The sequence below is a fragment of the Aotus nancymaae genome, unplaced genomic scaffold (genome assembly GCF_030222135.1).
Source record: "Aotus nancymaae isolate 86718 unplaced genomic scaffold, 86718_ANA_hifiasm-v0.15.2.pri h1tg000036l, whole genome shotgun sequence".
In the NCBI taxonomy this organism is placed as follows: Eukaryota; Metazoa; Chordata; class Mammalia; order Primates; family Aotidae; genus Aotus; species Aotus nancymaae.
In genome coordinates this window covers 43,582,547-43,610,268 of record NW_026988450.1, presented here as the reverse complement: position 1 = coordinate 43,610,268, position 27,722 = coordinate 43,582,547, and the positions used below count along the sequence as shown (strand labels likewise).

The 27,722-nt window shown below is 41.5% G+C and overlaps 1 protein-coding gene across 1 annotated transcript; it reads right to left on the bottom strand.

Moving 5' to 3' along the window:
- Nucleotides 1-4,447: 4,447 nt before the first annotated feature.
- LOC135278033 (DNA repair and recombination protein RAD54B-like) lies at nucleotides 4,448-27,722 on the bottom strand. Its single transcript, XM_064384414.1, has 9 exons — nucleotides 27,632-27,722; nucleotides 19,623-19,848; nucleotides 18,787-18,994; nucleotides 12,858-12,997; nucleotides 8,326-8,460; nucleotides 7,669-7,800; nucleotides 5,600-7,070; nucleotides 4,801-5,055; nucleotides 4,448-4,571 (listed from the first exon to the last, which is right to left on the bottom strand). The coding sequence occupies exons 2-5, from the start codon at nucleotides 19,845-19,847 to the stop codon at nucleotides 8,449-8,451; spliced, it is 585 nt and encodes a 194-aa protein (XP_064240484.1). The 5' UTR covers nucleotide 19,848; nucleotides 27,632-27,722; the 3' UTR covers nucleotides 4,448-4,571; nucleotides 4,801-5,055; nucleotides 5,600-7,070; nucleotides 7,669-7,800; nucleotides 8,326-8,448.

The window sequence follows — 27,722 nt, the reverse complement described above, 5'->3', positions numbered from 1 at the left end:
TGGGAGGCTGAGGCAGGAGAATCATTTGAACCCACAACGCAGAGGTTGCAGTAAACCAGGATGGTGCTACTGCACTCCAGCCTGATGACAGAGCAAGATCCATCTAAAAAAAAAAAATTTTTTTTTTGAAAAGCCTTTTTAGTTCCCCTAAGAGGTTGTTACCCCAGAGAACATAACAAAATGGTCACATCTGTCTTGGTACCCTTCCATCTCCTTCCCTTTGCTCCCGTCTCTCAGATAATGAGATGTCCCCCATTCTCCCAACCTGGGCCCTAACATCCCACCTCAACCTCCCTTTGTCATGAATGCCATTGTATACAGTTGGTACCATTTGCAAGGACTGCTGCTGTACCCGTGAGCCCTCAGCTCGCTACATTTTTATATCAGTGAGGATACTTCATAAGGTCACTGTGATACTTGCATGGAGTTAATTGATTTAATGCTTCTAGCACCCACCACGCTCCTTTGCACATAGTAGGGATTCAATAAAGGAATGTATTACCAGTCTCCTTCCCCCCAGCTCCACCTAGAGCACCTAGAGCTAATGGTTAGATTACTAAGCAGAGAATCTTTGAGAGGAGATTTCTTAGTACAAGTGTCTCATATAAGAGGGAAAACACGGTGTGTTTTGACTGAGTCCCAGCTACTTGGGAGGCTGAAGCAAGAGAATTGCTTGAACCTGGGAGGTGGAGGTTGCAGTGAGCCAAGATTGCACCATTACATTCCAGCCTGAGTGACAACAGGGAAATGTTGTCTATATATATATATATTCATTATATAGAAATAGGTACTCAATACTCATTCAGATTTAAGTAATCCTGCCTTGTATTTAGGTAATTCCTTCCAGTGTTTTTGTGTGGTGGGTGGAGGGGGATAAGACTTCAGGAGGTTAAGAACAACTGTGAGGGGGCAGGGTTTCTAAGGAAGAATAAGGAACAGTTTGCTTGGTGAACTGCCTTGCGGGAGGGGAGCTTAAAAGGGAATGAAACATTTGGTAAACATTGTTTCTAATTCTTCGGGAAGAGAAACCTTTAAGGTTTCCATTTGTCCCTTCCCTTGTCTTCCCACCCAGCAGCCATAGCCCTTTTCATCTTTAGTCTTTTCTTCTGTTTTTGAGACAAGGTCTCACTCTGTTGTCCAGGCCGCAGTGCAGTGGCGCGGTCATGTCTCACTGCAGCCTCAACCTCTCAAGCTCAAGCAATCCTCCCACCTCAGCGTCCCGAGTAGTTGGGACTACAGGCAGGCACCACCATGTCCCACGCCCGGCTAATTTTTGTATTTTCTTATAGAGATGGGTTTTCGCCATGTTTCCCAGCCCGGTCTCAAACACCTGGGCTCAAGCGATCTTCCCGCCTCAACCTCCCAACCTGCTGGGATTACAGGCATGAGCCACCGTGCCTGGCCAGGTAAAATTAATTTTTACTAAAACCTGTTTTTGAAAGCAGCTTTAGGTTCACAGAAAAACTGAATACAATGTATAGAGTTCACATATACACCCTGCCTCCACTCATGCACAGCCTCCCCCTCTGTCCACATCCCCACCAGACTGGTGTGTTGGTTACAATGGAGGAGCCCATGGTGACCTCACAGTCACTCAAAGCCCACAGCTGACCCATCCTTGGCATTCCACATCCTATGGGCTTGGGCAGATGGATAACGTCACACACCCACCATTACAGTATCCTTGAGAACAGTGTCGCTGCCGAGAGAACCCTCAGTGCTCTGCCTAGATAATAGGTCATATATATTGGCACACACCTCCCAATTAGTTGGGACTACAGGGACACACCACCATGTCTGGATAATTTTTGTATTTTTTGTAGAGATGGGGTTTCACCATGTTGCCCAGGCAGGTCTCAAACTCCTGGATTCTTCCAATATTTTATATATATATATATATAGTTTTTTGTTTTTTGAGATGGAGGCTGGCTGTGGCCCAAGCTGAAGTGCAGCACACGATCTTAGCTCACTGCAACCTCTGCCTCCCGTCTTCGAGTGATTCTCCTGCCTCAGCCTCCCAAGTTGCTGGGATTACAGGTGCGCACCATGACACCCAGCTAACTTTTGTACTTTTGGCCAGGCTGGTTTCAAACTCCTGACCTCAAGTGATCCACCAGTCTCGGCCTCCCAAAGTGCTTCCATTAAAGGTGTGAGCCACCATGCCTGGCCCATTATATATATATTAACACAATTTTTAAAATGGAAAAGAATGTGCCTGGCATGTGTTTGTTATTCTTATGTTATTGCTATTGTCAATAGATTCTGAATATTAAGTTGAAAAATGACAAGAGTCGGAATCTGAAGCTTCCTGCCGTTACCACACTGCGGCTTTGTAGGAAGTTTTTGAAATAGGGGATTGTGAGACTTCCAACATGCCCGTGAGCTTTCAAGGTTATTTTGGCTACCCAGGGTCCCCTGATTTTCCATATGAATGTTAGGATGAATTTTTCTTTTTTTTTTTTTTTTTTTTTGAGACAAGGTCTCACTCTGTTACCCAGGCTGGAGTGCAGTGGCACAATCATGGCTCATTGCAGCCTCAATCTCCTGGGCTCAAGCGATCCTCCCATCTCAACTTCCGGATTACTTGAGACTACAGGCACACACCACCACGCCTGGATAGTTTTTGTATTTTTTGTAGAGATGGGGTTTCACCATGTTGCCCAGGCAGGTCTCAAACTCCTGGACTCTTGCAATCTGCCTGCCTGTATATGCTGGGATTACAGGCGTAAGCCGTCGTGCCTGACCAGGTGAAATTAATTTTTAATATTCTCCAAAGCAGCTTTAGGTTCACAGAGAAACTGAGTAGAAAGTATAGAGTTGGCTGGGCATCAGGGCTCAAGCCTGTATTCCCAGCACTTTGGGATGCCAAGGCAGGCGGATCATGAGGTCAGGAGTTCAAGACCAGCCTGGTCAAAATGGTAAAACCCAGTCTCTACTAAAAATACAAAAATTAGCCAGGTGTGGTGCCACACGCCTGTAGTCCCAGCTTCCCAGCTCCTTGGGAGGCTGAGGCAGAAGTATTGCTTGAACCCGGGAGGTGGGGGTTGCAGTAAGCTTAGACTGCACCATTGCACTCCAGCCTGGGTGACAAGATCAAAAATCCATCTTAAAAAAAAGAGAGAAAATACAGAGTTCACATATACGCCCTGCCTCTCTTCGTGCACAGCCTCCCCCCTATCCACATCCCCACCAGACGGGTGTGTTGGTTACAATGGAGGAGCCCATTGTGACCTGACAATCACTCAAAGCCCACAGCTGACCCACCCTTGACATTGCACATCCATTGGGTTTAGACAGATGGATGTCACACATCCACCATTACAGTATCCTTCAGAACAGTGTCACTGCCCTAACAACCCTCTGTGCTCTGCCTAGTCATCTGCCCCACTTTTTTTTTTTTTTTTGAGATGGGGTCTCACTCTGTTGCCCAGCTTACTGCAGCCTCCAACTTCTGGGTTCAAGCTATCCTCCCATCTCAGCCTCCCGAATAGCTGGGACTACAGGCACGTGCCGCCGCACCCAGCTAATTTTTGTATTTTCTGTAAAGATGGGTTTCTGCCATATTGCCCAGGCTGGTCTTGAGCACCTGGGCTCAAGACATCCTCCCCTTTTGGCCTCCCAAACTGCAGGGATTATAGGCATGAGCCATCCATGTCCAGATTTTTTTTTTTTTTTTTTTTTTTTTAGACAGAATCTCACTATGTCACCTAGGCCTGAATGCAGTGGACTGATCTCAGTTCACTGCAATCTTTGCCTCCTGATCCAAATGATTCTCATGCCTCAGCCTCCTGAGGAGGTGGGATTACAGGTGTGCACCGCCACACCCAGCTCATTTTTCCATTTTTAGTAGAGACAAAGTTTTACCGTGTTGGCCAGGCCGGTCTGGAACTGCTGGCCTCAAGTGATCTGCCAGCCTTGACCTCCCAAAGTACTGAGATTACAGGTGTGCCTGGCCTCAGCCGCAGTTTTCTATTTCTGCAAAAACATCATTGGGATTTCAGTAAGAATGGCACTGAATATGTTACTTTGTGGTGCTTTGTATTCTAACAACAGCAAGTTTTAAAATCAATAAACACTTCCCATTTTTAGGTATTCTTTAATTGTTATCTGACCTCAGGTGATCTGCCTGCCTTCGCCTCCCAAAGTGCTGGGATTACAGGCATGAGCCACCTTGCCTGGCCTTTTTTTTCCCTTGACATTGAGTCACACTCTGTTGCCCAGTCTGGAGTGCTATGGCATGATCTTGGCTCACTGCAACCTCCACCTGCCAGGTTCAAGCGATTCTCCTGCCTCAGTCTCCTAAGGAGCTGGGATTACAGCGGCCTACCACCATGCCCAGCTAGTTTTTGTAGCTTTTAGTAGATATGGGGTTTCACCATCTTGGCCAGGTTAGTCTTGAACTCCTGACATTGTAATCCACCCGCTTAGGCTGAGGTGACACACTTACCTGTCAGCGGCTGCAGCTGGACCAGAGCAAGGCCAGAGCCTGTGGCCAACACACGGAAGTGGCTGAGAGTCTTCTTGACACCTTCCATGATGTCCTTTCAGGATGGGGCCTTCACTGGAACTGACTGTGGTGCCAGCCAAGAGGGAACAAGCATTGCAGAGGCGTAGCAGCTATACCCAGACCTTCCCTGCGCCCAACAGACTCTGGGCAGGGCCACAGTATAGGCAGTGGTCACTTGCCTGTTTTAGGGGACAGGAGAGCCAGCCATCCCAAATCCATACCCCTGACTCCTCTCCGTAGGAGTACTATATCTAGAAGCATCCCTCCTCTTCTCTGCCCAGACCCGGACTCACAAGATTGACCCCATCAAGGTGTTCCAGTTTCAGGGCGGTCTGGATCTTGCCCTCAGAAGTAGCTGGGATCCCATTAGTGACAGCACTGAGAAAGGGGCAGGAGGAGATCACATCATGGCTTGCTGGGACCTCCCCACCACCCCTCACCAGTAGGTGGCTGTGGGCGTCTGGGCTCTCCGTGCATGAAGGAAGAACTTCTGGAGGCGACTAGTCGTCTGGGGACAGCTGGAGAGGAGTACAAGCCCAGAGGTCTCCCTGGAGTAAGGAGACAAATCGCACAAGGTAAAGTCCCTTAGACTCACCCACTAAAAAGGAGGCTCTTAGGAAGCAACACTGACCTGCTTCAGGCCAAACACTAACACCAGGACTATCACTTAGACCACCTCCTGAGAAACAAGTAAGGTTTCCCCTTGTTTGATATGATAACAAGACTATGTAGCTCAATGTGGTTCTCATTTTGCCCCAGCCCCCAGGGAGCTCAGAGCCAATATCATAACGATTGTCCACCATGTGCCAGAACTCTTCTAGAAATTCTGCATATATTAGCTGTATGGACCTCACCTAACAGTAGAGGAAAGCAAAATCCAAGACACAGCTTTTAGGAAGGTCTAGAAAGTGCCTGATCTGGCCAGGCACAGTAGTGGCTCAGACCTGTAATCCCAGCACTTTGGGAGGTCGAAGCTGGTGGATTGCTTGAGCTCAGGAGGTTGAGACTATCCTGGAAACATGGCAAAACCCTGTCATGTTGCCACCATAGCCAGGCAAAATATAGAAATTAGCTGGCTGTGGTGGCACCCACCTGTAATCCCAGCTACTCAGGAGGCCGAGGTGGGAGGATGGCTTCAGCCTGGGAGACAGAGGTTGCAGTGAGCTGAGATGGCAGCCCTGCACTCCAGCCTGGGTTACAGAGTGACACCCTGGAAAGAAAAGAAAAGAAAGAAAAGGGAAGGGAAGGGAAGGGAGGGGAGGCGAGCGGATGGGGAGGATGTGTTTGGTGATTGTTCCCAACTCTGTGAATGTTCTAAAATGTACTAAAAAACCCCTGAACTGTATGCTTTAGGTGTGTTAATTGCATGGTATGTGAATGACCTTGACACAGATGTGATTAAAAACAACAGAAATCAGCTAGAGGTGCATGGTGGCTGCCCTTAGACTCGGCCAGTGTGCTCATTTGCCACAGTCTCCACCTCCCCCTGTTACTCCCTGACGCTGCACCTTGGGGCCAGGTCCATTTAGCACAGCATTTCCAGCTCTGTTCCTCACACCCTGCTGCTTCCCCTCACCAACTGTACACCTATCCTGCCCTAGAGGAAGTTAATTTAGTGACAGTCTCTGTGAAGACAGTCAGTAGGTGCAAAAAGCCAAAGAAAGGTGCCCCGGCTGTGTTTCTGAAAGGAGACTGCGACATGGTCACTGCAAAGGTGAACTCCCACTTTGGCCTTTCCTGAAGCCAGGAAGTTGTTGCTCCTCATGCTGAAGGAGCTTTATGGCTGGGGGGCCTTCCTGATGAGGCTATGGGCTCGTGGAGGGTAGGCTATGTCTGTTTCCTCTGTGTCCATTACATAACGTCAACCACATGAGGAAGGAAAAACCCTACAAGGAAAGGAAAATATTCTCTCCCTTCTCAATAGTTGAGACCAACTGTTCAGAGACGAAAGAAAAGGAATTGAATATTTTGCATGTAGACATTAGGAGATCTTCAAAATCCAAAAGCTATTTCAGATTTTGAAATTACAAATGACTGAAAACCACCATGGCACCTGTAAACCTATGTAACAAACCTGCACAATCTACACATGTACCCCAGAACTTGAGTATAATAAAAAAAATTATAGAAAAAGAAACTACAAATGAAAGTGCTGTTGAAGTGTTGTTACCAGTTTAAATAGCTAGGAAACTAAATATGAATCTCTATAACCCATCTAGACAAAAGCACTTTTCTTTTTAAAAGAGGAAGAAGTTTTGGGGACCAAAAGTGAGAAAACCTCTGTGAATGATCCCTAGCCATGACTGGCTCATGCTCAGAATTCTGAATGATCCCCAGCCGTGATTGGCCCCTGCTTTGCTCTGATGTCATGAAAAGCCTTTGTGATGGAATCACAGGGAGGGCCTATATAAGGCCCTGGCTGGGTCATGGTTTTTGGTCTAAGATATCCCTGGAAGCTTCTTTGGTGACCTGTGGATTCAGACCAGCGATTGCGATTTGCGAGTTGTGTGGTGTGTGTGTGTGTGTGCGTTTGCGTGCGTGTGTGTGTTGTATCTGTGTGTTTCTGTGTGTGGAGGGGGTTGGGTGTGGGGGGGGGTGTTTGGGGTGGGGGGTGTTTGGGGTGGGGGGTGTTTGGGGTGGGGGAGGGTTTCTGTGGGAGGGGTGTTGGTGTTTTTCTAGTTAGCATTGTTAGTGTAGTTAGTATAGTCATTATCGTTGCTTAGTATTTTAGTGTACTTTGGTATAGTCAGTATTGTTGCTTAATATTTTAGCATAGTTAGTATAGTCAATATTGTTGCTTAGTATTTAGTCGTGTAGTTAGTGTAGTAGTGTAGTTAGTGTAGTGTAGTTATCTGCCCCCATCAGTCACCATGGGGCAGATATTGGCCCACACCCCACCTGAGCGGGGGCTACGATATTATGAAATAGCGCACCTCATCGGCAGTGGTGCCTTCGGCGAGGTGAAGCTGGCCCACCACTTGCTGACTGGCACCCAGGTGGCCGTGAAAACCACCCGCAAAACTGGCGCCAGCGTCGCCATTAGCGAGACAGAGCTGACTATTTTAAAATCTGTGCACCACACCAACATCATAGAATTATACCAAATAATTAACACCACAGAGGCATGCCACTTAGTAATGGAATTCGCATCAGGAGGAGACCTGCACCACTGGCTGCAGAGCAACTTCATGATGGAGGAGGAGGCCCGGGCCATGTTTCAACAGATGCTGTCAGCAATGCAGTACTGCCATGCTAGGAGAATAGCACACCGAGACCTGAAGCCGGAGAACATCCTGTTGGACGGTGAAGGAAAGATCAAGATCGCCGACTTTGGGTTAGCGACAACTTACGATGAGGGGCAGTGGCTGACAACATGTTGTGGCACCCCCTTGTACATGGCCCCAGAAGTCATCCTGGATGAGTTCTACCAATGCCCCGCCATGGATGTTTGGAGCCTAGGCGTCACCTTGTACGAGATGATGTCCAGGCGTCAGCCCTTCTTCTCAAAGTATCATACGGTCCTCAAACAAAAAATTCAATCTGGAAGGTATGTTTGCCCGGCCTTTTTTTCGGAAGGCCTTAAAAGTCTAATGAAGAAACTGCTAATCAGAGATCCCAGGGAGCGGCCCACAGTACAGGAAATTCTGGGGGACCCGTGGGTCAGCAATGGCCAGCAGTTGCCTGTAACAGCTCACGAAGAGCAAATCCTGCACCCAAACCCTGAAACGATGAAGCTCTTGGTGGCCGCGGGATTCAGGGCTAAGAAAGTCACCAAGGCAATTAAAAACAACTTATATAATTATCCCATGGCCACCTACCTTATTTTTGATAGCATAAGAAAGCGAGCCACCAACAGACTACAGGCCCTTGCTCCTGGGGATTGCACCTGTTCTCCATCCACTCAAGGTTCCAGTTCACCTGCCAGCCCACAAGGTTCCAGTTCACCTGCTGGCCTGAAGAGGAAGGCAGAGAGTTTTAATCCAGACCCCCAGCATGCCCCCATGGCCTCCCCGACCATCAAGAGCTCCATCAGCAATTGTGGAGATTTAGAAACCTCAGCTCAACAAGCCCTCCAGCATGACTCCGTGGCCTCCTCCATTGAGAACTCCATCGGCAGTGGTGGGGATTCAGAAACCTTGCATGAGCAAGCCCTCCAGCATGACCGTGTGGCCTCCTCCATTGGGAGCTCCAACAGCAGTGGTGGGGATTCAGAAACCTTGTGTGAGCAAGCCCTCCAGCATGACCGTGAGGCCTCCTCCATTGGGAGCTCCAACGGCAGTGGTGGGGATTCAGAAACCTCCGCTGAGGAAGCCCTCCAGCCTGACCCCGTGGCCTCCTCCATCTGGTACTCCATCGTCAGTGGCGGGGATTTAGAAACCTTGCCTGAACAAGCCCTCCAGCCTGACCCCGTGGCCTCCTCCATCTGGTACTCCATCGGCAGTGGCGGGGATTCAGAAACCACGGCTGAGCAAGCCCTCCAGCCTGACCCCGTGGCCTCCTCCATCTGGTACTCCATCGGCAGTGGTGGGGATTTAGAAACTTCGGCTGAGCAAGCCCTCCAGCCTGACCGCGTGGCCTCCTCCATTGGGAGCTCGAACGGCAGTGGTGGGGATTTAGAACCCTCAGCTCAGCAAGCCCTCCAGCCTGACCGCGTGGCCTCCTCCATTGGGAGCTCCATCGGCAGTGGTGGAGATTTACAAACCTCGGCTCAGCAAGCCCTCCAGGGTGACCTCGTGACCGCAGCCTCCATCGAGTGCTCCAAGGGCAGTGAAGATTTAGAAACTTTGGCTCAACAAGCCCACCAGCACGACCTCATGGCCGCCTCCTCCCCCCAGAGCACCACCCAGAGAACCCTGGCTCAACAATCATCACAGGAAGCCAGCGACCTCCAAGCTAGGCAGCCCGAGGCTGTGTTGGCTCAGCCAACAAGAGGCCGGGGCTGCCGCAGAGCTGCCAGGCGATGCATTTCAATACTAATGAGATGCTTCTGCCTGTGCCCACCCAAGAGAAGAAGCCGCTCAACATAGTTGGGCGGCTGATAAAATCAGGAAGGTGGGGTGGTGAAGCCGCACTTCTTGCATTTTACTCTATTTATTCTGTCTTTATTAGTATTGTTTTAATTGGCAAATCATGCTTGTACATTCATGGGATGCAGTGTGAGGATTAGATAGATGTGTGCACCGTGAAATGAGGAAATCCCACTACTCAGCATCTCCACCACCTCAGAGAGACCAATTCCACGTGATGCCCCAGAAGTGTCGATCTGAACAAGTTGACCCCACTGAAGAAGCCAGTAGATGGATGGTGAGCCGGGGCCAGAGAGTGGCAGAGGGAGGGAATGGGGGGTGTCGGTCAAAGGACCAAAGTCTAGACAGGAGGAAGAGGTTATGGCTCTCGTGCACAGCAGGGTAACCAGAGTCAATAAGAATGTATTGCATTTCGCAAAACAGGTCCACGTCAAATGTGTGCATTTAGAATGGCGAGGACGAAGGCCCTGAGGTCCAGGAACATTGAAACCTGACAGTGGATGCCAATGGCTGTGGGGAGGAGTCAGGTGAGACGCCCATGTTGGAGCAACGTCGGAGCCTGCAGCACTTCTCTGCTCAAGAATCATCACAGGAAGCCAGCGACCTCCAAGCTAGGCAGCCCGAGGCTGTGTTGGCTCAGCCAACAAGAGGCCGGGGCTGCCGCAGAGCTGCCAGGCGATGCATTTCAATACTAATGAGATGCTTCTGCCTGTGCCCACCCAAGAGAAGAAGCCGCTCAACATAGTTGGGCGGCTGATAAAATCAGGTAGGTGGGGCGGTGAAGCCGCACTTCTTGCATTTTACTCTATTTATTCTGTCTTTATTAGTATTGTTTTAATTGGCAAATCATGCTTGTACATTCATGGGATGCAGTGTGAGGATTAGATAAGATGTGTGCACCGTGAAATGAGGAAATCCCACTACTCAGCATCTCCACCACCTCAGAGAGACCAATTCCACGTGATGCCCCAGAAGTGTCGATCTGAACAAGTTGATCCCACTGAAGTAGCCAGTAGATGGATGGTGAGCCGGGGCCAGAGAGTGGCAGAGGGAGGGAATGGGGGGTTGTCGGTCAAAGGACCAAAGTCTAGACAGGAGGAAGAGGTTATGGCTCTCGTGCACAGCAGGGTAACCAGAGTCAATAAGAATGTATTGCGTTTCGCAAAACAGGTCCACGTCAAATGTGTGCATTTAGAATGGCGAGGACGAAGGCCCTGAGGTCCAGGAACATTGAAACCTGACAGTGGATGCCAATGGCTGTGGGGAGGAGTCAGGTGAGACGCCCATGTTGGAGCAACGTCGGAGCCTGCAGCACTTCTCTGCTCAAGAATCATCACAGGAAGCCAGCGACCTCCAAGCTAGGCAGCCCGAGGCTGTGTTGGCTCAGCCAACAAGAGGCCGGGGCTGCCGCAGAGCTGCCAGGCGATGCATTTCAATACTAATGAGATGCTTCTGCCTGTGCCCACCCAAGAGAAGAAGCCGCTCAACATAGTTGGGCGGCTGATAAAATCAGGTAGGTGGGGCGGTGAAGCCGCACTTCTTGCATTTTACTCTATTTATTCTGTCTTTATTAGTATTGTTTTAATTGGCAAATCATGCTTGTACATTCATGGGATGCAGTGTGAGGATTAGATAGATGTGTGCACCGTGAAATGAGGAAATCCCACTACTCAGCATCTCCACCACCTCAGAGAGACCAATTCCACGTGATGCCCCAGAAGTGTCGATCTGAACAAGTTGACCCCACTGAAGTAGCCAGTAGATGGATGGTGACCCGGGGCCAGAGAGTGGCAGAGGGAGGGAATGGGGGGTGTCGGTCAAAGGACCAAAGTCTAGACAGGAGGAAGAGGTTTTGGCTCTCGTGCACAGCAGGGTAACCAGAGTCAATAAGAATGTATTGCATTTCGCAAAACAGGTCCACGTCAAATGTGTGCATTTAGAATGGCGAGGACGAAGGCCCTGAGGTCCAGGAACATTGAAACCTGACAGTGGATGCCAATGGCTGTGGGGAGGAGTCTGGTCAGATGCCCATGTTGGAGCAACGTCGAGCCTGCAGCACTTCTCTGCTGCCCTATTTTATCTTTGTTAATAAAGATGGTTCCTCATAAATGACCATTTCTTCCTTCTTGCAAATCTTGTAGTAGCGTTGGAAAGGTGGCAGGTGGGTTGCAGACACTCTGCTGCTTTGCGCCCTCCCTGCACAGGACCGGGGCTAAGAGAAGGGTACCAGCAGCTGCCTTTGTTGAAAGAAAAGCTGGGATAATGAAAGGATGTGGAGGAGCACGTGGAAGAGGGCAAGAAAAAAATATAGCTAAACCAGAGTCTAAAACCCGGCCCAGACTGGAGAGAGATCAATGTGCAGTGTGGAAAAAGAAAGGACATTGAAAGTATGCATGCCCCAAAAGAACGGTCTATAAAGATCATGGGGTTTATCCCCATGCAATACCTAGTGGTGGGATATTATCCAAACTGGTGGGTCACTGTCTTACACTACTACTATTGGGGCTATAGGAATAGCAGGGAAAAACAAACAAAAACAAACCCTTTTGCCAGTCAAAATATGTCACTGGAAGGCAAGAGGTGCAGCACAAGTTCTTATATCTTCCCAGCTGCCCTGTTCCTTTGTTGGGGAGGAATCTGCTCCAAAAACTACAAGTACAAATTTCTTTTAAGCCTAAAGATAACATGACTTTAGATTTTAAGTAACCAAAGGCTATGGTATTAGCCTTCACGGTACCACAAGCTGAGTGGCAATTATTTGCTAGGGGTATGAAGGGACCTATAAAGCAAACTTGGGGCCAATGAAGGAAGTTATATTGTCAGAATCAATTAGTAAATTCCCAGAGGTATGGGCTGAAAACAGTCCACCTGAGCTAGCCATGAATCATGCTCCAGTGGTAGTAGAACTAACAGTGGGAGTCAGCCCAGTCCGGCCACACCAGTATCCCATACCACAGGAGGCTGTTTTAGGTGTAGCAAAGCATCCAGAGTGGCTAAGAAACATGGCATTTTGGAGCCATGCCAGTCACCCTGGAACATCCCACCCTTATCAAAGAAATGGCTGCCTAGTAATAAATTGTACCATACCTGTGATAATTATAGGCCAGGGCGGAACCTATGAGCTGTAAACCAAGCAACAGTAACTATACACTCTGCTCTCCCTAATTCCCTCCAATGCAGTATTGCTGACTGTTTTAAACTAAAAGAATCTTTTCTTCTGCCTTCGCCCCCATGCCAGTCAGTCGATCCATCTTTGCCCTTATATGGATGATTTCCTCAGACATACAGCTTTTTAAAAACTTATTTATTAGAGTAAATTATACCTCAGAAGCAGAAGGTTCTCTCGATAAAATGATGGGTTCTTCATATATTTTCCTATAAGATGACAAAGAGCCTAATATTCCTGGATTTGCAAAATCAATTAATGCAAAAAATTCTTGCAGATCATTCTGAATTGGAGTACCTAAAGAGAGATAAAAATGAGGAAAAGGTCAAGTTTCTGTTTTACAATCACAATCACAGGTTTATAGCAGAACTGCAATGGAAGTTTGGAGAAATTTTTCCCTAAAAGAAATAAATACAAGCAAATTGCCTAAAACTAAGAAAGAGCAGTCAAAGCAAGTTAAAAAAAAAAATCAGTCACCACGTAAATTTTTAACTCTGGTTTTAATTGCATACTAAATCCTTACATAGTAGTATAGCATAGTGACTAAGTGCAGGCTCAGTGGAGTCTCACTGCTTAGGTTCAAATCCTACCTGCATCATTTCCTGCCTGAGTGACCCTGAGAAAGTTATTTACACTAGTTTACTATCTGTAAAATGCAAATAATAGTGGTTCCTAGTGTTGTGAGGATCAAAGTAGTCAATCCATATAATATACTTTGGTGCCTAGAACACAATAAATGTTCTATAACTTTGGCAATTCTTATTGTTATTATAGGTGTGTGACCTTGGACAAACTGTTTAAGCCCTTTAAACTCAGGATCTTTTTTTCATTTATAGAAGTATGAAGATAATAATTTTCCAGAATAATTATAATGAAAAGTAGAGACAATGTATATGAAGTACTCAGTAAAATGTCTGACACTCAGTAGACACTCATTGAATGGCATCTATTATTACTACCTTTCAAAGTTGTCAGATCAAATTGAGATCTTCACTGCCCAAAGGGTTGACACAGACTGTGATGGATTCATATACCCTCTATATATTACATACAGTATGCAATAGCTTGTGGCTAAATTTCAAAGAAACATTAGCATGTATCAATAATTAAAAGAGTACCAAAAGAACATATATATCAGCATAAACAATGTAATTTCAGATGGTTTTCAAATAATAGACTAGAAAATGCTGTCCAAAGATAAACATAATATAATGCCAAAAGTAAATAAAAATGCATTTATTTCATTAAGGTGAATGACATAAATTTTTAATGTCAGGGAATTTAACGATCACTTCCCTAAAACTTAATGGGTCCCCCTCCCCACGGCTGGACCAGCAATTGCTAATTTTTTAAATTTAACACATCTAGTCAGTTTTAAATTTTTAGACACATCATTGAAAGAGTTGGAAAAAATACATTTATGTTGGTATGGATTCAGTTAAGCCTCTAAAAAAATATGCACCATGATGACAAATAAAGATTGGGGAGTATAGGAAAGAAGAGAAAGAACAGTAGAAGGATCACTATTGTTGGCTTTCAGACATTCATCCAACCCCAAATGATTAATTAAGTCAATCATAGTAATTCTATCCCCTCCTTTGCCAATGACTGACATACGAAAGCATTTGTGTCTCATACTAGGTTCACTGGAAGCAGAGCCTAAGACAGTGATTTGGTTGCACGTGATTTAGGGGAGAGCTCTCAGGAGAAAGGCAAGAATGGAATCAGAAAATGGTAGGAAAAGAAACTAAGCAAGAATGGCCTCAGCCATAATTTACCTTGAGCTAAATTATAGGGAGCTGTAGAGCATAAACGGAACCATAACATTGGTCCTGAAATTACTGTGAGGCAAGGGAGCTCCTTACCCCTAAATCAGCCAATCATTGATTGCAAACTATAGAGGAGAATACAGCTCTCATTCAGTCAAAGATAATTCTCCAGAAAAGGGCTCTCAGTTGTTTAATCAATAATACCAGCAGCTAAAAGATGGTTACAACAGCCCAGAAAAGGAGAGCTAGAAAGGACACCAAGAGATTCCACCAATAGCGTGTGACCCATCCTGGCCAATAAGACGTAAGACGTCATCACAGAGGGGCTTTGGGGAAAGTTTCCTCACTCTTAAACATAGAGAAACAAGAAAAGCAAGTCCTGTTCTCCTTTGGATATCATCACATCTATCTGTGATGTCTGGAACTGCTGCAGTCACTTGCTACCAGCCTGAAGATGAAGCTAACACCAAACATGGCCGGGCAGAGGATATAAAGAACCAGAATCCTTGATGATGATGTTAGGTTGCTGCAGCCTGCATTACCTTTAGACTTCCAATTATATGGGGGACTAAACACATTTGATTCAGATTATCTGTTACTGGCATCTGAAATCCTCCCAACTGATATACAAGGGGAAGAGGCAAAAGCAAAACTGGAAAAAAGAAGAAAAGCAGAACACAATATGGGAACAGGAAAAAGGATTTAGGGTAGAAAAGAGAAGAAAAAAAGAGTAAGGAAGAGGGGGAAAAAGATGAGAAGGGGAATACAGCTACAAGAGAGGACCAATAGTATAGTATATCATCATTATAAGGGTTTTTCACATTGATTTCTAGTGGTAATTTAGACCCCCATTTGCTATTTCATTGCTCTTCTCTAATTCTAGACTAGGTAAAACCTGTAGAAGAAAAAAAGAAAAAACTAAAGATTTTCAAATCAAGTTGGTGTATTTACTAAAACTATTTTCAGCAGTATGGAAAAGAAACTTCTAGGAAAATGAAAGAACTCTTTCTTTTCCTTACCTCCACTCTATCCGTAAAAAAAAAAAAAAAAAAAAAAAAAAAAAGCTTTTTGTTTTTTTTAAAAAAAGAAATAAATCTACCACCCAACATTGTCAATAACCTACACCTATATCTCCTGTAACCTCCACAGAAAGCTCTGACAGCTCTTTATACACACTTATGCTTATATTTTTCCTTTAAATCCTATAAGCCCACTTCTAGGAATCTATACAGAAAGAATATATGCTTATAGATATTCATCATCATATTATTTATGATAGTAATGAATTAAAAACACCTAATGTTAAATTGTAAGAATAGTTTTTAAGATTATGCAATATTATAGGAAAATGTTTATATGAAAGATATTTTGATGTACATATGTGTATGTGCAAAAAGATGTGTTTTGTATGTACATGTAAAGAATTTTAAAATATGCATGTATGCTCTCTGTGTTTTTGTACAAATAATAAAATATGTCAGGTGCTAACACTTAAGGAGGTGAGGTTGGAGGATGGTATCTGTTCTCCAGTTTCTAAGCATTTGATAGCAGTATGTGCGTTGTTAAATTTTCAGTCTGTAATAAGAATTTTGCTTCAAATCTCAGATTTATCTTTTTTATGATACAATAAAAGGGCACCTAAGATCTTGTAATAATCATTCAGCTCTTATTGTGGACTGAATTATGTCCCCCTAAAATTCCTACGTTGAAGCTCCAACCGGCAATGTGACTGTTTTTGGAGATAGGACCTTTAAGAAGGTAATTAAGGTTAAATGAGATCCTAAGGATGGGGCCCTAATCCAATAAGACTGGTTTCCTTATAAGAGGAGAGGGAGATACTCCACGGATACAGTTGCACAAAGAATAGAGTACATGAGGACATAGGGAGAAGGCAGCTGTCTGCAAGCCAAGTTGGGAGACCTCAATAGAAACCAAACCTGCTGACATCTTGATCTTGGACTTCTAGCATCTAGAACTGTGAGAAAATAAATTTTTGTTGTTTAGGCTACTCAGTCTGTGGTCTTTTGCTATGGCAGTGCTAGAAAAATAATACACCTCCATCAATCAAACTGAATCCTAACCATTTTCCAGTAAATATTAACTCCACAGCACTGGGCTAGATAATACCAGGAAACAAAATCAAAATTATTTTCATTTGATTCTTAGTTATTGATGACCTATCATGTATATAGCACTGTACATACTCCTATACAAACATGTACTTTCTTAGTAAGGAACAAATCATCTTGGGGATAAAGTATCCTGCCCATAAACGCAAAGAATGCATTCAGGCAATTCTAAGTAGATAGAAATCAACTATGAGCGTTTCTAAATTTAAAAGGTTAGTTAGGGATAGTTTTTACCTAAATTCATAGCTCAGGGGGTAAGAGTGATAAGGACAGCAAAACAGAAACAAGCTAAGATTGACAAAGGATACAGTGGACAATACTAATGCCTCAAATGAAACTATCTCACTAGTTGCCATCAAGACATTCTTGTTGAATGAAATCCTAGTTCAATTTTCTACTGCAGATTAAATTTAATTTGGAATGCCAGTTAAATTAGTATTTGTTTATCGAGAATATCAATAAAATTATATATTTTTGCTACAGAAAATAATCTGATTTTCAAGTGAGGAAGGGAACTACTTTTATTTCTTATATTCGGTACTTTTCAGTAAATTTTATTTCTCACACTTCTTTTTTATTTCTTTTTCTCCTCCCTTCTAGTGCTAACCATTTTTACTTTATATCTGCAACTAATCTTTAAATAAGCAATACTGACCCCCATCTTGAGCAGTAAGAAGAAACAGCCTTTTTCTCTTCTAACTCAGTGTTACTAAATTCAGCTAACTCATTTTTTCCCGTTACTTCATTACTTTTCTAGCCCCAAGGATCTCAAGATCAAAGGCTAGTCAAGAAATCTTAACTGCAGCATTGGAAATCAAGTATAAAGAATCCACTCAGCTCCTCAAACAGCCAAAGGCATGAAAATCATTCAGATTATGGTTCCTATTTCCCTGACTTATTTTTTCCTTTAAAAATGGCATTTTATAAATATTCAACACCAGTTTTCCTATTCTTTGGTTTCTATATCACTATTATTGACAAACATTTGTTGGGCAAATAAATCTTGGGGGTAATAACTATGAGATTTGATCCTAGTCCTTTTGTCTTTATCATTGTGATTAAATTTAAAAAATAAGGTCATTTAACATTTCTCAAAATCGTTTTTTTAAAGTATAGATCATTTTAAAAATCACTTTTGATAATGGTTAATATAATCCTCCTATACAAATTGGAAGTCAAATGACAAAGAATTACTTAAAGTTGAGTAATCTTCCCCACTCCAACACAGTAAGAACAGAAGAGGAAGAGTTTCCTCCTCTCTGTTGTTCTGGGACATATTTCCACCCTATAGGTATAGGAAGGAGGTACAAGTTGTTGGTCATACGTCTTCTCTTTCCTCATTTTAACTTCAGAGGAGAGCTGTGACATGCATAAAGAACACATAAAGGACAAAATGATGATGACACAGTAAGAATAATCATATCCTGACCATTCCTTCTAAAAGGGTTTGAGATGGTAGGGAAAATGAAGCCTTGAGTAGAAAACAGGAATTGTAAATATTAGTAATACAATTCTCTTCTTTATTCTGCTGCCATGATGGCAAATTGGAAGGGCCATACAGGACCAAGATGAAATATGGGAGAAAGGCTACACTGAGCAACTTAGATCTGACACTAATCTAGCCTTAAGTAAAAATGTAGAAGAGGATTCTTATATTTACCATCTATCCCCCCTTTCCAGACAGTCAGGTCCAGAAGCTTTGGCCAACAATAAACCATGCATTATGTAGCATATACATATAAAAATAACTGATATTTATATTAAACACTTACCATGTGTCAGATAGTTTCCCAAGAACTTTGCATGGATTAACTCCTCTGACCCTCAAAAGAACTCTACCAAGTTAGATGGTATGACCATCCCTGTTTCATAGATTAAAAAACTGAGGCACAGAAATGCTAAATAACTTGCTCCAAGTTGAACAGCTGTGTCAGACTCAGGAACCAAGCACAAGCAATCCAGTCTAATCTCCTAAATTCTTATCATGATATAATTATGTTTATTCCTAAACACCCCAAAGTCTGGGCTACAGAAAATTATAGATTTGAAGATTCAGAATCCTACCAAGAGTCAATTAACACAGATTAATACTAATAAATCAGTTATCTGAATGTCAAGCATGATAGCACAAGTCTGTACGTTCACTAGGCAAAAATTCCAAAATATCTTCCCCAAACTGAATACTGACCAGTTAGAATTATTCTTTTATCACAAGAAAGGCTAATAAGGGCTGTAGTTGTCTTAATGGCACTGTTCTTCAAACAATGTCCCTCATCACGGATTCGAATATCAAATTTTATATCCTTAATTTGATCCAGGGAACGAAGTAACATTTCATAACTGATAACAAGAACAGAATAAAATACAGACTTGATGAATTCTTCGACTTTGTGGTCCTGAGGAAAAAAGATAGTATTTTAAAAATCAGGGACAGAAACTATATGAAATCAAATTTAAGCAGCCTATTCATGATAGTCACTTATCAAGAATTGGAACATGTTAACTCTTTGTGTCTTAGTCAACTGAGGCTGCTATAACAAAACACCATAGATCAGGTGCCTTAAACAACAGACATTTATTACCTTCCCATACTATTATTTCTCACAGTTCTGATGGAAAGTCTAAGATCAGGGTGCTAGCATGATTGCTTTCTGGTGAGAAATCTCTTCCTGGCTTGCAGAAAAATGCTTTCTTACTGTATCCCCACATGGTATAGAAAAGAAGCTCTGGTGTCTCTTCCTCTTGTTACAGAGGCACTAATCCCGTCACGTGGCTCTACCCTCATGACCTCATCTAAACCTAATTACCTCCCTACCCCACCTCTTAATACCATTATATTGAAAGTTAGGGTTTCAACATATGAATCTGGGGGACACAAACATTCAGTCCACAACAACTCAAAACCAAAGCTAAGACTCCATTTTTGTGCAAAAGGGTTAGGGAGTTAACAAGTAAAAACTGAATTACTGATTTGAAAAGCTAGATTTTTTTAAATGACTAAGGCTAAACTTTTAAGTTTCTTACCTGATCAACAGTAAATATCTTAATCCTTTCACTTCCTAGCCACTTCTGAAATTCTTTCTTCCAATTAGTCACCAAGCTTCCAGGTGTGACAATTAGTGTCTTCTTTATTACTGGCTTGCCTCCATAGGGTCCCTGACACTGCAGGGTCCAGATGAGCGAAATACATTGCAGTGTTTTCCCTAAACCCATTTCATCAGCAAGAATAGCTCCACATCTGCCATTCATTCTGTTAGAAATAATTTTACTTCCTTTAATCACAATAGGAAAATATTTTATGCCCCTAAAATAATCAACAACCAAAAATTGATATTTTGTAATGACACTGAAGACTCTTTTAGTACTTTATTCAGCTGATTTACAACACATCTTTTGCATCTTTGATAATTATATCCATTACATATTGTCAACTAAATTACCAAAACATAAATCTGAAATTAGAGAGTTGAATCTAAATCATCTGCTACTATTATATGTACACATTTAGAGGCTAGAAATGAATTCCAATTTTATATCTGCATTTGGATAATTTAACTATAACTACGCTTCTCATCGCTGAGAGTTGAGCAATTTTTTTTCGGTTTCAGATATCAAAGCAGTTTAAAATATATTGTTATATTATATTTAATCAGCAAGATCTACTGAGCTGTATTTTATGATTGTCAGTAAATGAAGTCCTCAACAAAAATAGCTCCCTGCACCATAAAAAAATTAAACACTAAACACTTGATCTAATACACATAATTTAGTAAAAATTGTCATCCTACAGACCTACAGATCTACTATGTAATTAAAAATTAAATGTTATGAGGAATATTATTAGTAAGATCATGTATTTTTATGCCACTTTATATCTTTAAAGACCTTAGATATGTGTTTTATATTTTTAAAGTTAACAAAGTCCAAGGGAATTAAGGATATTACAAAAATACATAAGTATACAGTTGACCACCGAACAAGGGTTTGAACTGTGAAAGTCCACTTAGATATGGATTTTTTTCAATAAATGTTACAAATGAGTGTGCCTGCCTCTCTTGCCTCCCTTCTATCTCCTCCAACTCTTCTGCCACTCCTGAGACAGTCAAACCAACCCTTCCTCTTCCTCAGCCTACTCAACATGAAGATGATGAGGATGAAGACCTTTATGATGATCCATTTCTACTTAATAGTAAATACATTTTCTCTTCCTTATGATTTTCTTCGAGCTTTCTTTTCTCTGGCTTACCTTATTGTAAGAATACAGTATGTGATACATATAGTATATGAAATTATGTGTAAATTGAGTGTTTATGTTATCAGTAAGGCTTCCAGTCAACAGTAGTTTATTAGTTAAGTTTCTGCAAAAGTTATATGCAGATTTCTGACTACACAGTGGGTCAGCAACCCTAATTCCTGAGTTGTTCAAGAGTCAACTGTGGTTTGTTAGTTAATTGTATTTCTTCTTAGTAGAAATTAAGAACCAATATGCAATTTTATATATGTGTTCCATTTCAAGGTATAAAGAAAAAAATTACAAACATAAATTACAGCTACCATTTAGGTGGCTGTTTTAGATCAATGACTTGGCAACAAAGGACCAAGTGTCAGCCAAATGAGATACAGTGAATAGCAAAGAGAATAGGTTCATCCTTTCAAGATAAAAAGAAGGGAGCAAACAGGAAGGCTTTATGGAGAAGATACACCTTTAGCAAAATTGTAAAGGGTAAATAATTACTACACTACTCAGGCAGTTGAATATAGTTGGAGCTTGAACTGAAAAATATGAAGCTAGCAAAGTAGGTAGAAGACAAAAGATGAGGATAGAGTTTAGACTGTATCTTGTAGATTAGCATCTCCCCAACACCAGTATTTCATGACTACCATCACAATTTTTTGCCATATCTGTGATACTAGGTTATTTATTATTTTTCTTCAAATCAACTCATTTTAACTTAAATTAAAAAAAAAAAACTATAAGCATAAATTATCTGTAAAACCAAAAGTTTAATGTGCTATTATTTTTTTCTTGAGATGGAGTCTTGCTCTGTTGCCCAAGCTGGAGTGTGGTGGTGCAATCTTGGCTCACTCCAACCTCTGCCTCCTGGGTTCAAGTGATTCTCCTGCCTCAGCCTCCTGAGTAGCTGGCATTATAGGTGCCTGACACCACACCCAGCTAGTTTTTGTATTTTTAGTAGAGATGGATTTCACCAAGTTGGTCACGCTGGTCTTAAACTCCTGACTTCGTGATTCACCCGCCTCGGCCTCCCAAAGTGCTGGGATTACAGGCTTAAGCCACTGAGCCCAGCCTCAGGCATTAGTTTTAAGTCTACAAACCTAATTCTATCTTTGGCATGATAAGATAAATACATGAGCATAATTAACCATTTACTATTTACCCAAAGTGCTTTTATACACACACACACAAATATAATTCACATGTACACAGATATATATACATTTACATACACATATACACGACACATAAATGCCACTACAATGTTTCATTCACTCACTCAGCAAGTATTTACTGGAAAAGAGCATATACTAGACACTCTAAATCTCTATGGTGGGTATTAGGACCCACATTTTACCCAGGAGTAGGCAAAACATTAGGACGATCCGTGACTACCCCCAAGAGGTCAAAGAACCAGTTAGTTCAGTGGCAAAACCATGATTCTAACTCAGATCTTTGAATGAGCACAGTATTCTTTTCAGTTCTTCACAGCCTTCTATTGTATAATGGTAAAAGTATAAAGAAAAAGGAGAATAAAGGGTAGAGAGATTGTTAAAAGAGCTGGTGCAACAGACAAAATATTTTGGACGAAAAGAAAAAATTCAGCTGCATCAGCTTCCACTCCCTATATTTCAACTAAGTCTTTGGGATAAGCTAATATAGAACTAGGAATTTTTAACTGTGGGTTTTTGTCCCAGTAATGCCATTGATTATTTATATTTAGGTAAGTTGGTTCAGTTTCCTGGGCCTCAATTTCCTCAAATGCAAAGTGAAGAGTCTAATCTAAATGATCTCAAAGGCCTCTTTACTTCAAAACTTATGTTTCCATAATACTTGCAATGGGGAAAAATAAGTATTACTTTATATACTTTTATCTTGCTGTTGTTAGGAAAGAAGTCACCTCTATCTCTCACCTTTCACATCTACTATGCTATACTTCCATTCAGATTACTTGTCCTTCCCCTCACCAAATGAGAAGCTCTGTGATGACAGTTTTACCTTTAGGCCCAACACATAAAAGGCAATCAAGAAATACCTGATGAATGAACAGTCAAATAAAAGAACAATCAGACACAAGCTATGTTTCTTTTTTTTAATGTAATTTTTAAAATTGGATTCATCAGTGTGAAAATTAACTGACTGAGTGGAACTTTCACCAGAAAAATATGGACTTTGTATGACATCTTACTATCATTTTTATACACTAATGCCTGTGATCAAGGCATACAGTCCTGAAACTAGTATAATCATAGTCCAGATTCACAATTTCTCTCCTTACTAAAAAGTCAGATTTTATTCAAAATTATACACATGTATGTGTATGTATATACATACAATTTAGATATGTTTCCTTCAACACATGTACAGTATTTTTATTACTATAGTCTTGGGATTATTCATTTACATATGAAATAATTCCCAAACTATATTGTTATTTGATTTCAACACTATCCCTTATGTCAGATTATAGATCTCAAGAATAATGTATACTTTCACCTAAAACTTTCAAAACAAAATTTAAACTTCAAATTCACACACACAAAAAAATCCTTTGACAGTAAAAACAGAAAATTCGAATTATTTTTAAAATCTTGCTTGGCATATACGGGTCATGGCGTGGTTTGCAATTTTGGAAATCATTCTGTCTATTTTCCTTTGAACTTGGTTTACAAACACTTTTGAAAGGGTTAGAGAAACATTTCCTGGCAGCCAGAGAAGAATGAGAGGTAGCAGTACTTCCTCCTCCAAGCTGAAAACACCTGCCACTGCTGAAGTCATCTGGAGGGATGACACCCATGACTTCTATTTCTTTTCCACAAATCATCAGTGTTTGGCCCTCTTCAATCTTTTCAAGCTCTTTGAATTTATAACCAACGCCTTTAAGTTAAGAAAGAAAAAAGTTAATTGACACTCTAAGTCACCTTCCCATAACTGCACAGGAAAACTGTGCTTTGAATGTAAATAGCCTTGTATAATGCATTAGCCAAAATGAAAGCATAATTTAACATTTTGGTTAAAAAAAAAAACACTAAAAATAAAAAGAAATAATACAGCTATAAAATTAGCCATGTTTTAGAGAAAGCAAGAATTTTTTTACTATTGAAAATAGATTGCTGTACTCTATAGTTTTGCCATCTCTTGTCTGGAAAAACTGAGCCAAAAAAATAGTTTGATAGGTTATATGTATCCTCCTTTCTTGTAAATAAACTACAGAAACACCATGGTACCTCTATTTTCACTTAGAAACAGCTAGAAATGTGAAGGATAACTAACAATAAAAGCAACTGCTACCACAACTATTTCTGACTGTTCCACATGAGACAGCAAAGCTAAAATACAACAAGAAGTCATAGATATTCCAAGTTCTAACTCTTTAACAAAACATGAGATATTTTATAATATTAAGTTTGTTTGATAATTTTATGAACATATATTGAGTGTTGCTGTGTATAAGGTACTAATGAAATATAGATATGAATAAGTCAGTCACAGTCTGCTTAAAATGAGTTCACTAACCACATAGATGGAATTTTAGACTTCTATACTTGTCTATTAAATGCATTAAGCTATTAAATGCATTACCGAGGGCAGGAGTTAAGTCTCTAAAAATAATAATAAAAGATTCACATTTTAGAAAGTATGACGACCCTTTTCAAGTAGTTGAAAATTACTAAAATTTTCTCTACTGAAACTGGCCTAAAATGTATAATCTGTGCCAATCTGTATTTAATATACAGTCCTAAATTATTCATGGTGGAATACTTTTTAATTTTCATGCTCCGATAAAGGAAGAAATTACTTAGCTCAATGTCAAAGACCCATCACTCCATCCCAATTCAGTACTGGTCTTGACTTATCTAAAATAATAAAGATATAGTTTTATCTTCACATAAAATCCAGTTACTGTTGGCCAGGTGCAGTGGCTCACGCTTGCAATCCCAGCACTTTGGGAGTCCGAGGCAGGCAGATCACGAGGCCAGGAGATCGAGACCATCCTGGCCAACATGGTGAAATCCCATCTCTACTAAAATACAAAAAATTAGCTGGGCATGGTGGCACATGCCTGCAGTCCCAGTTACTGGGAAGGCTGAGGCAGGGGAATAGCTTGAACCCAGGAAGCAGAGGTTACAGTGAGCTGAGATCACACCACTGCACTCCAGCCTAGCGACAGAGGAAGACTCCATCTAAAAAAAAAAAACTGCAATTACTGTCAATTTCAGTTTTACATAGAAACGGGAGACAAGAATAACCTTTTAACTTTGAGGCACCTTTAAAGTGGCTCTAATTCCAAGATCTCTCATTTCATTTAGATCCATAGATGATCTTGAACCAAAGATGACTCTTTCAAACATCTCAGTCGCTAGGAGATTTTCTTTTAACTCTTAAACTTTGTTTCTTATACTGTTTTTTGTTTTTTGGTTTTTTTTGCTAGGTATTATGCAATGAAGGCCAACTGAGCCTGATGCATTATCACAAGCTATCAGCAATTTTAGCGTTCCAATGTTCGGTTTTCTTCACACCTCTATCTTTACATTAACAAATTTACATATTGTATATCCTACTTATTTAAAAGAAAAACTCCTTAGATTATAGGCAGTAACTTGCAAAATTAACTTCACGTTAATACATTTATTAATGTAATAATTAAGCAACCAAGTCCTATGTTTGGATATTTTCATTTTGAAAACCCTAAAATATACCTATGTTCAGTCCCTCTTCGACCATCCAGGCAAAATAAATCGGAGCCTAAAAGAAAGATCACAGTCTGGGCATCAGCTTGTCTTTTCATCTTTTTTTTTTTTTTTCACCAGAGGCAGGGTCTCTCCAGCCCAGGCTGGAGTGCAGTGGCATGATCAAGGCTCACTGCAGCCTTGATCTCCTGGGTTCAAGCAATCTTTCTGCCTCAGTCTCCCAAGTAGCTAGAATTATAGATGCATGCCACCATGCCTGGTTATTTTTTTTATTTTTTGTGTAGACAAGGTCTTGCTAGGTTGCCTCGAACTATTGGCCTCCATCAGTCCTCCCTGCTCTGCTTCCAAAAGTGTTGAGATTACAGATGTGAGCCACTACACCCTTAAAAGCACCTCAGGTGATTCTACTGGCATGGTCAAGGTAAAAACCCACCGGGTTAAGCTGAATTTTCATTTTTTGTTACTTGCAACTGTAAGATCATTTTATTATAAACCTCACATATGCAAAACCATGCATACTATACCTTAGGGGTAAAAGACATTCCAAAGTAATTGTGATAATTTTTCATCTCTCATTGGCTTTAGAATTTCACTAAAGAGGCAATACCACTGCATGAACAAATTCTCCAAAAATCTAGCTCCAATCTACCTTAACCAACAACTATATGTGCACTATATATTCTTCTTTTTAATTCCTCTAATCATTATACACAGTTACTCCATATTTGTATAATAAATCATTCTATTGTAGATAATTTAATTTGCTTCAACTCTAACACTGTCACGGCCTTTCACACACTACATTCCTGAAACACTGAACTAGTTTGAATTCCCTCATGCTTTTGTGCCTTTGCATATGCTATTCTCTCTTGCACATGGCCCTTTCCTATAACTTCCAAAACTATTCGTCCCTCAAATAGTACCTTAAACGGTAACTCCTATGAAGCTTACCCCTAGCCTCCTGGGCAGATTAAATGATTCTTTTATGCTCCCACTGCATTTGGTAAAAAGTCTCATGGAAACAACTATATTATTGCTTCCTAACCATCAATTGCTTTGTTTCCACTAAATTATAAATTATAATCATCTTTGAGTCTTTATTCCTGCATAGTGCCTGGCACATAATATTAAAAACTATAAACTATATTTTTAAGTAAACAAACGTAGAACAGATTTTATAATTATAGGTCACGCTTAATATTGAACTGAGAGACAATGCAAAGACACTGTAGTTGGTGTTAGCCATTATTAATTTGTAGGCTAACTTGTATTAGTACAAATTATGCTGGCAACATTTTGTAACAGAAACAATAGCAACCTCCAATTTCGACATCTGAGTCTAGGTCAGGGCTAACCATTATCTCCTTGCTCTGTTTTTCAAAACGTTATTGAGTAGTGCTGAAATTACATATCGTTCAACTTCTAATATCAACATATTTTTCAATTTTAACCACTTAGCATTCTGCAACAACAACAAAAAAAGAGACAGAGAAAGTATACCAAGTCAAATTTAGTGTTTAATCTCAAAATAACTGTATATAGCTGGCTGACCATTTTTGCAGAAAATGAAACCATAGGATAGGATTTGCTTCAGTGAGCTAGCATAAGCTGTAAGATTGTCAGGCTCACTAACCATCATGAGATTTTTTTTTTTTTTTTTGAGACAGAGTCTTGCACTGTTGCCAGGCGCCAGGCTGGAGCGCAGTGGCACAAGCTTGGCTCACTGCAACCTCCGCCTCCCGTTTTAAGCAATGCTCCTGCCTCAGCCTCCCAGGTAGCTGGGACTACAGGCACGCGCCACCATGCCCAGCTAATTTTTATATTTTTTTAGTAAAGACGGGGTTTCACTATGTTGGCCAGTATGGTCTCAATCTCTTGACCTCGTGATCCGCCCGCCTCAGCCTCCCAAAGTGCTGGGATTACAGACGTGAGCCACTGCGCCCAGCCTCATGAGATTATTTTATGTATCATACTTAGTTGAGGCATCAACATCCATTAAAGAATACTTTCTCTATCTCTCTATAAAACCCAATTATATTTCAATTATGTAACCAGAGATACATACTAATTTCAGGCCAAATCATAAACATCAGGTAATATCACAATACCTCTTCCAATGTCTTTGCCTTCCAAATCCTTTAATGTAAATGACCTTCCTCTTACAATAAGAACAGCATCACCTTCCCACTTTTTATGTTT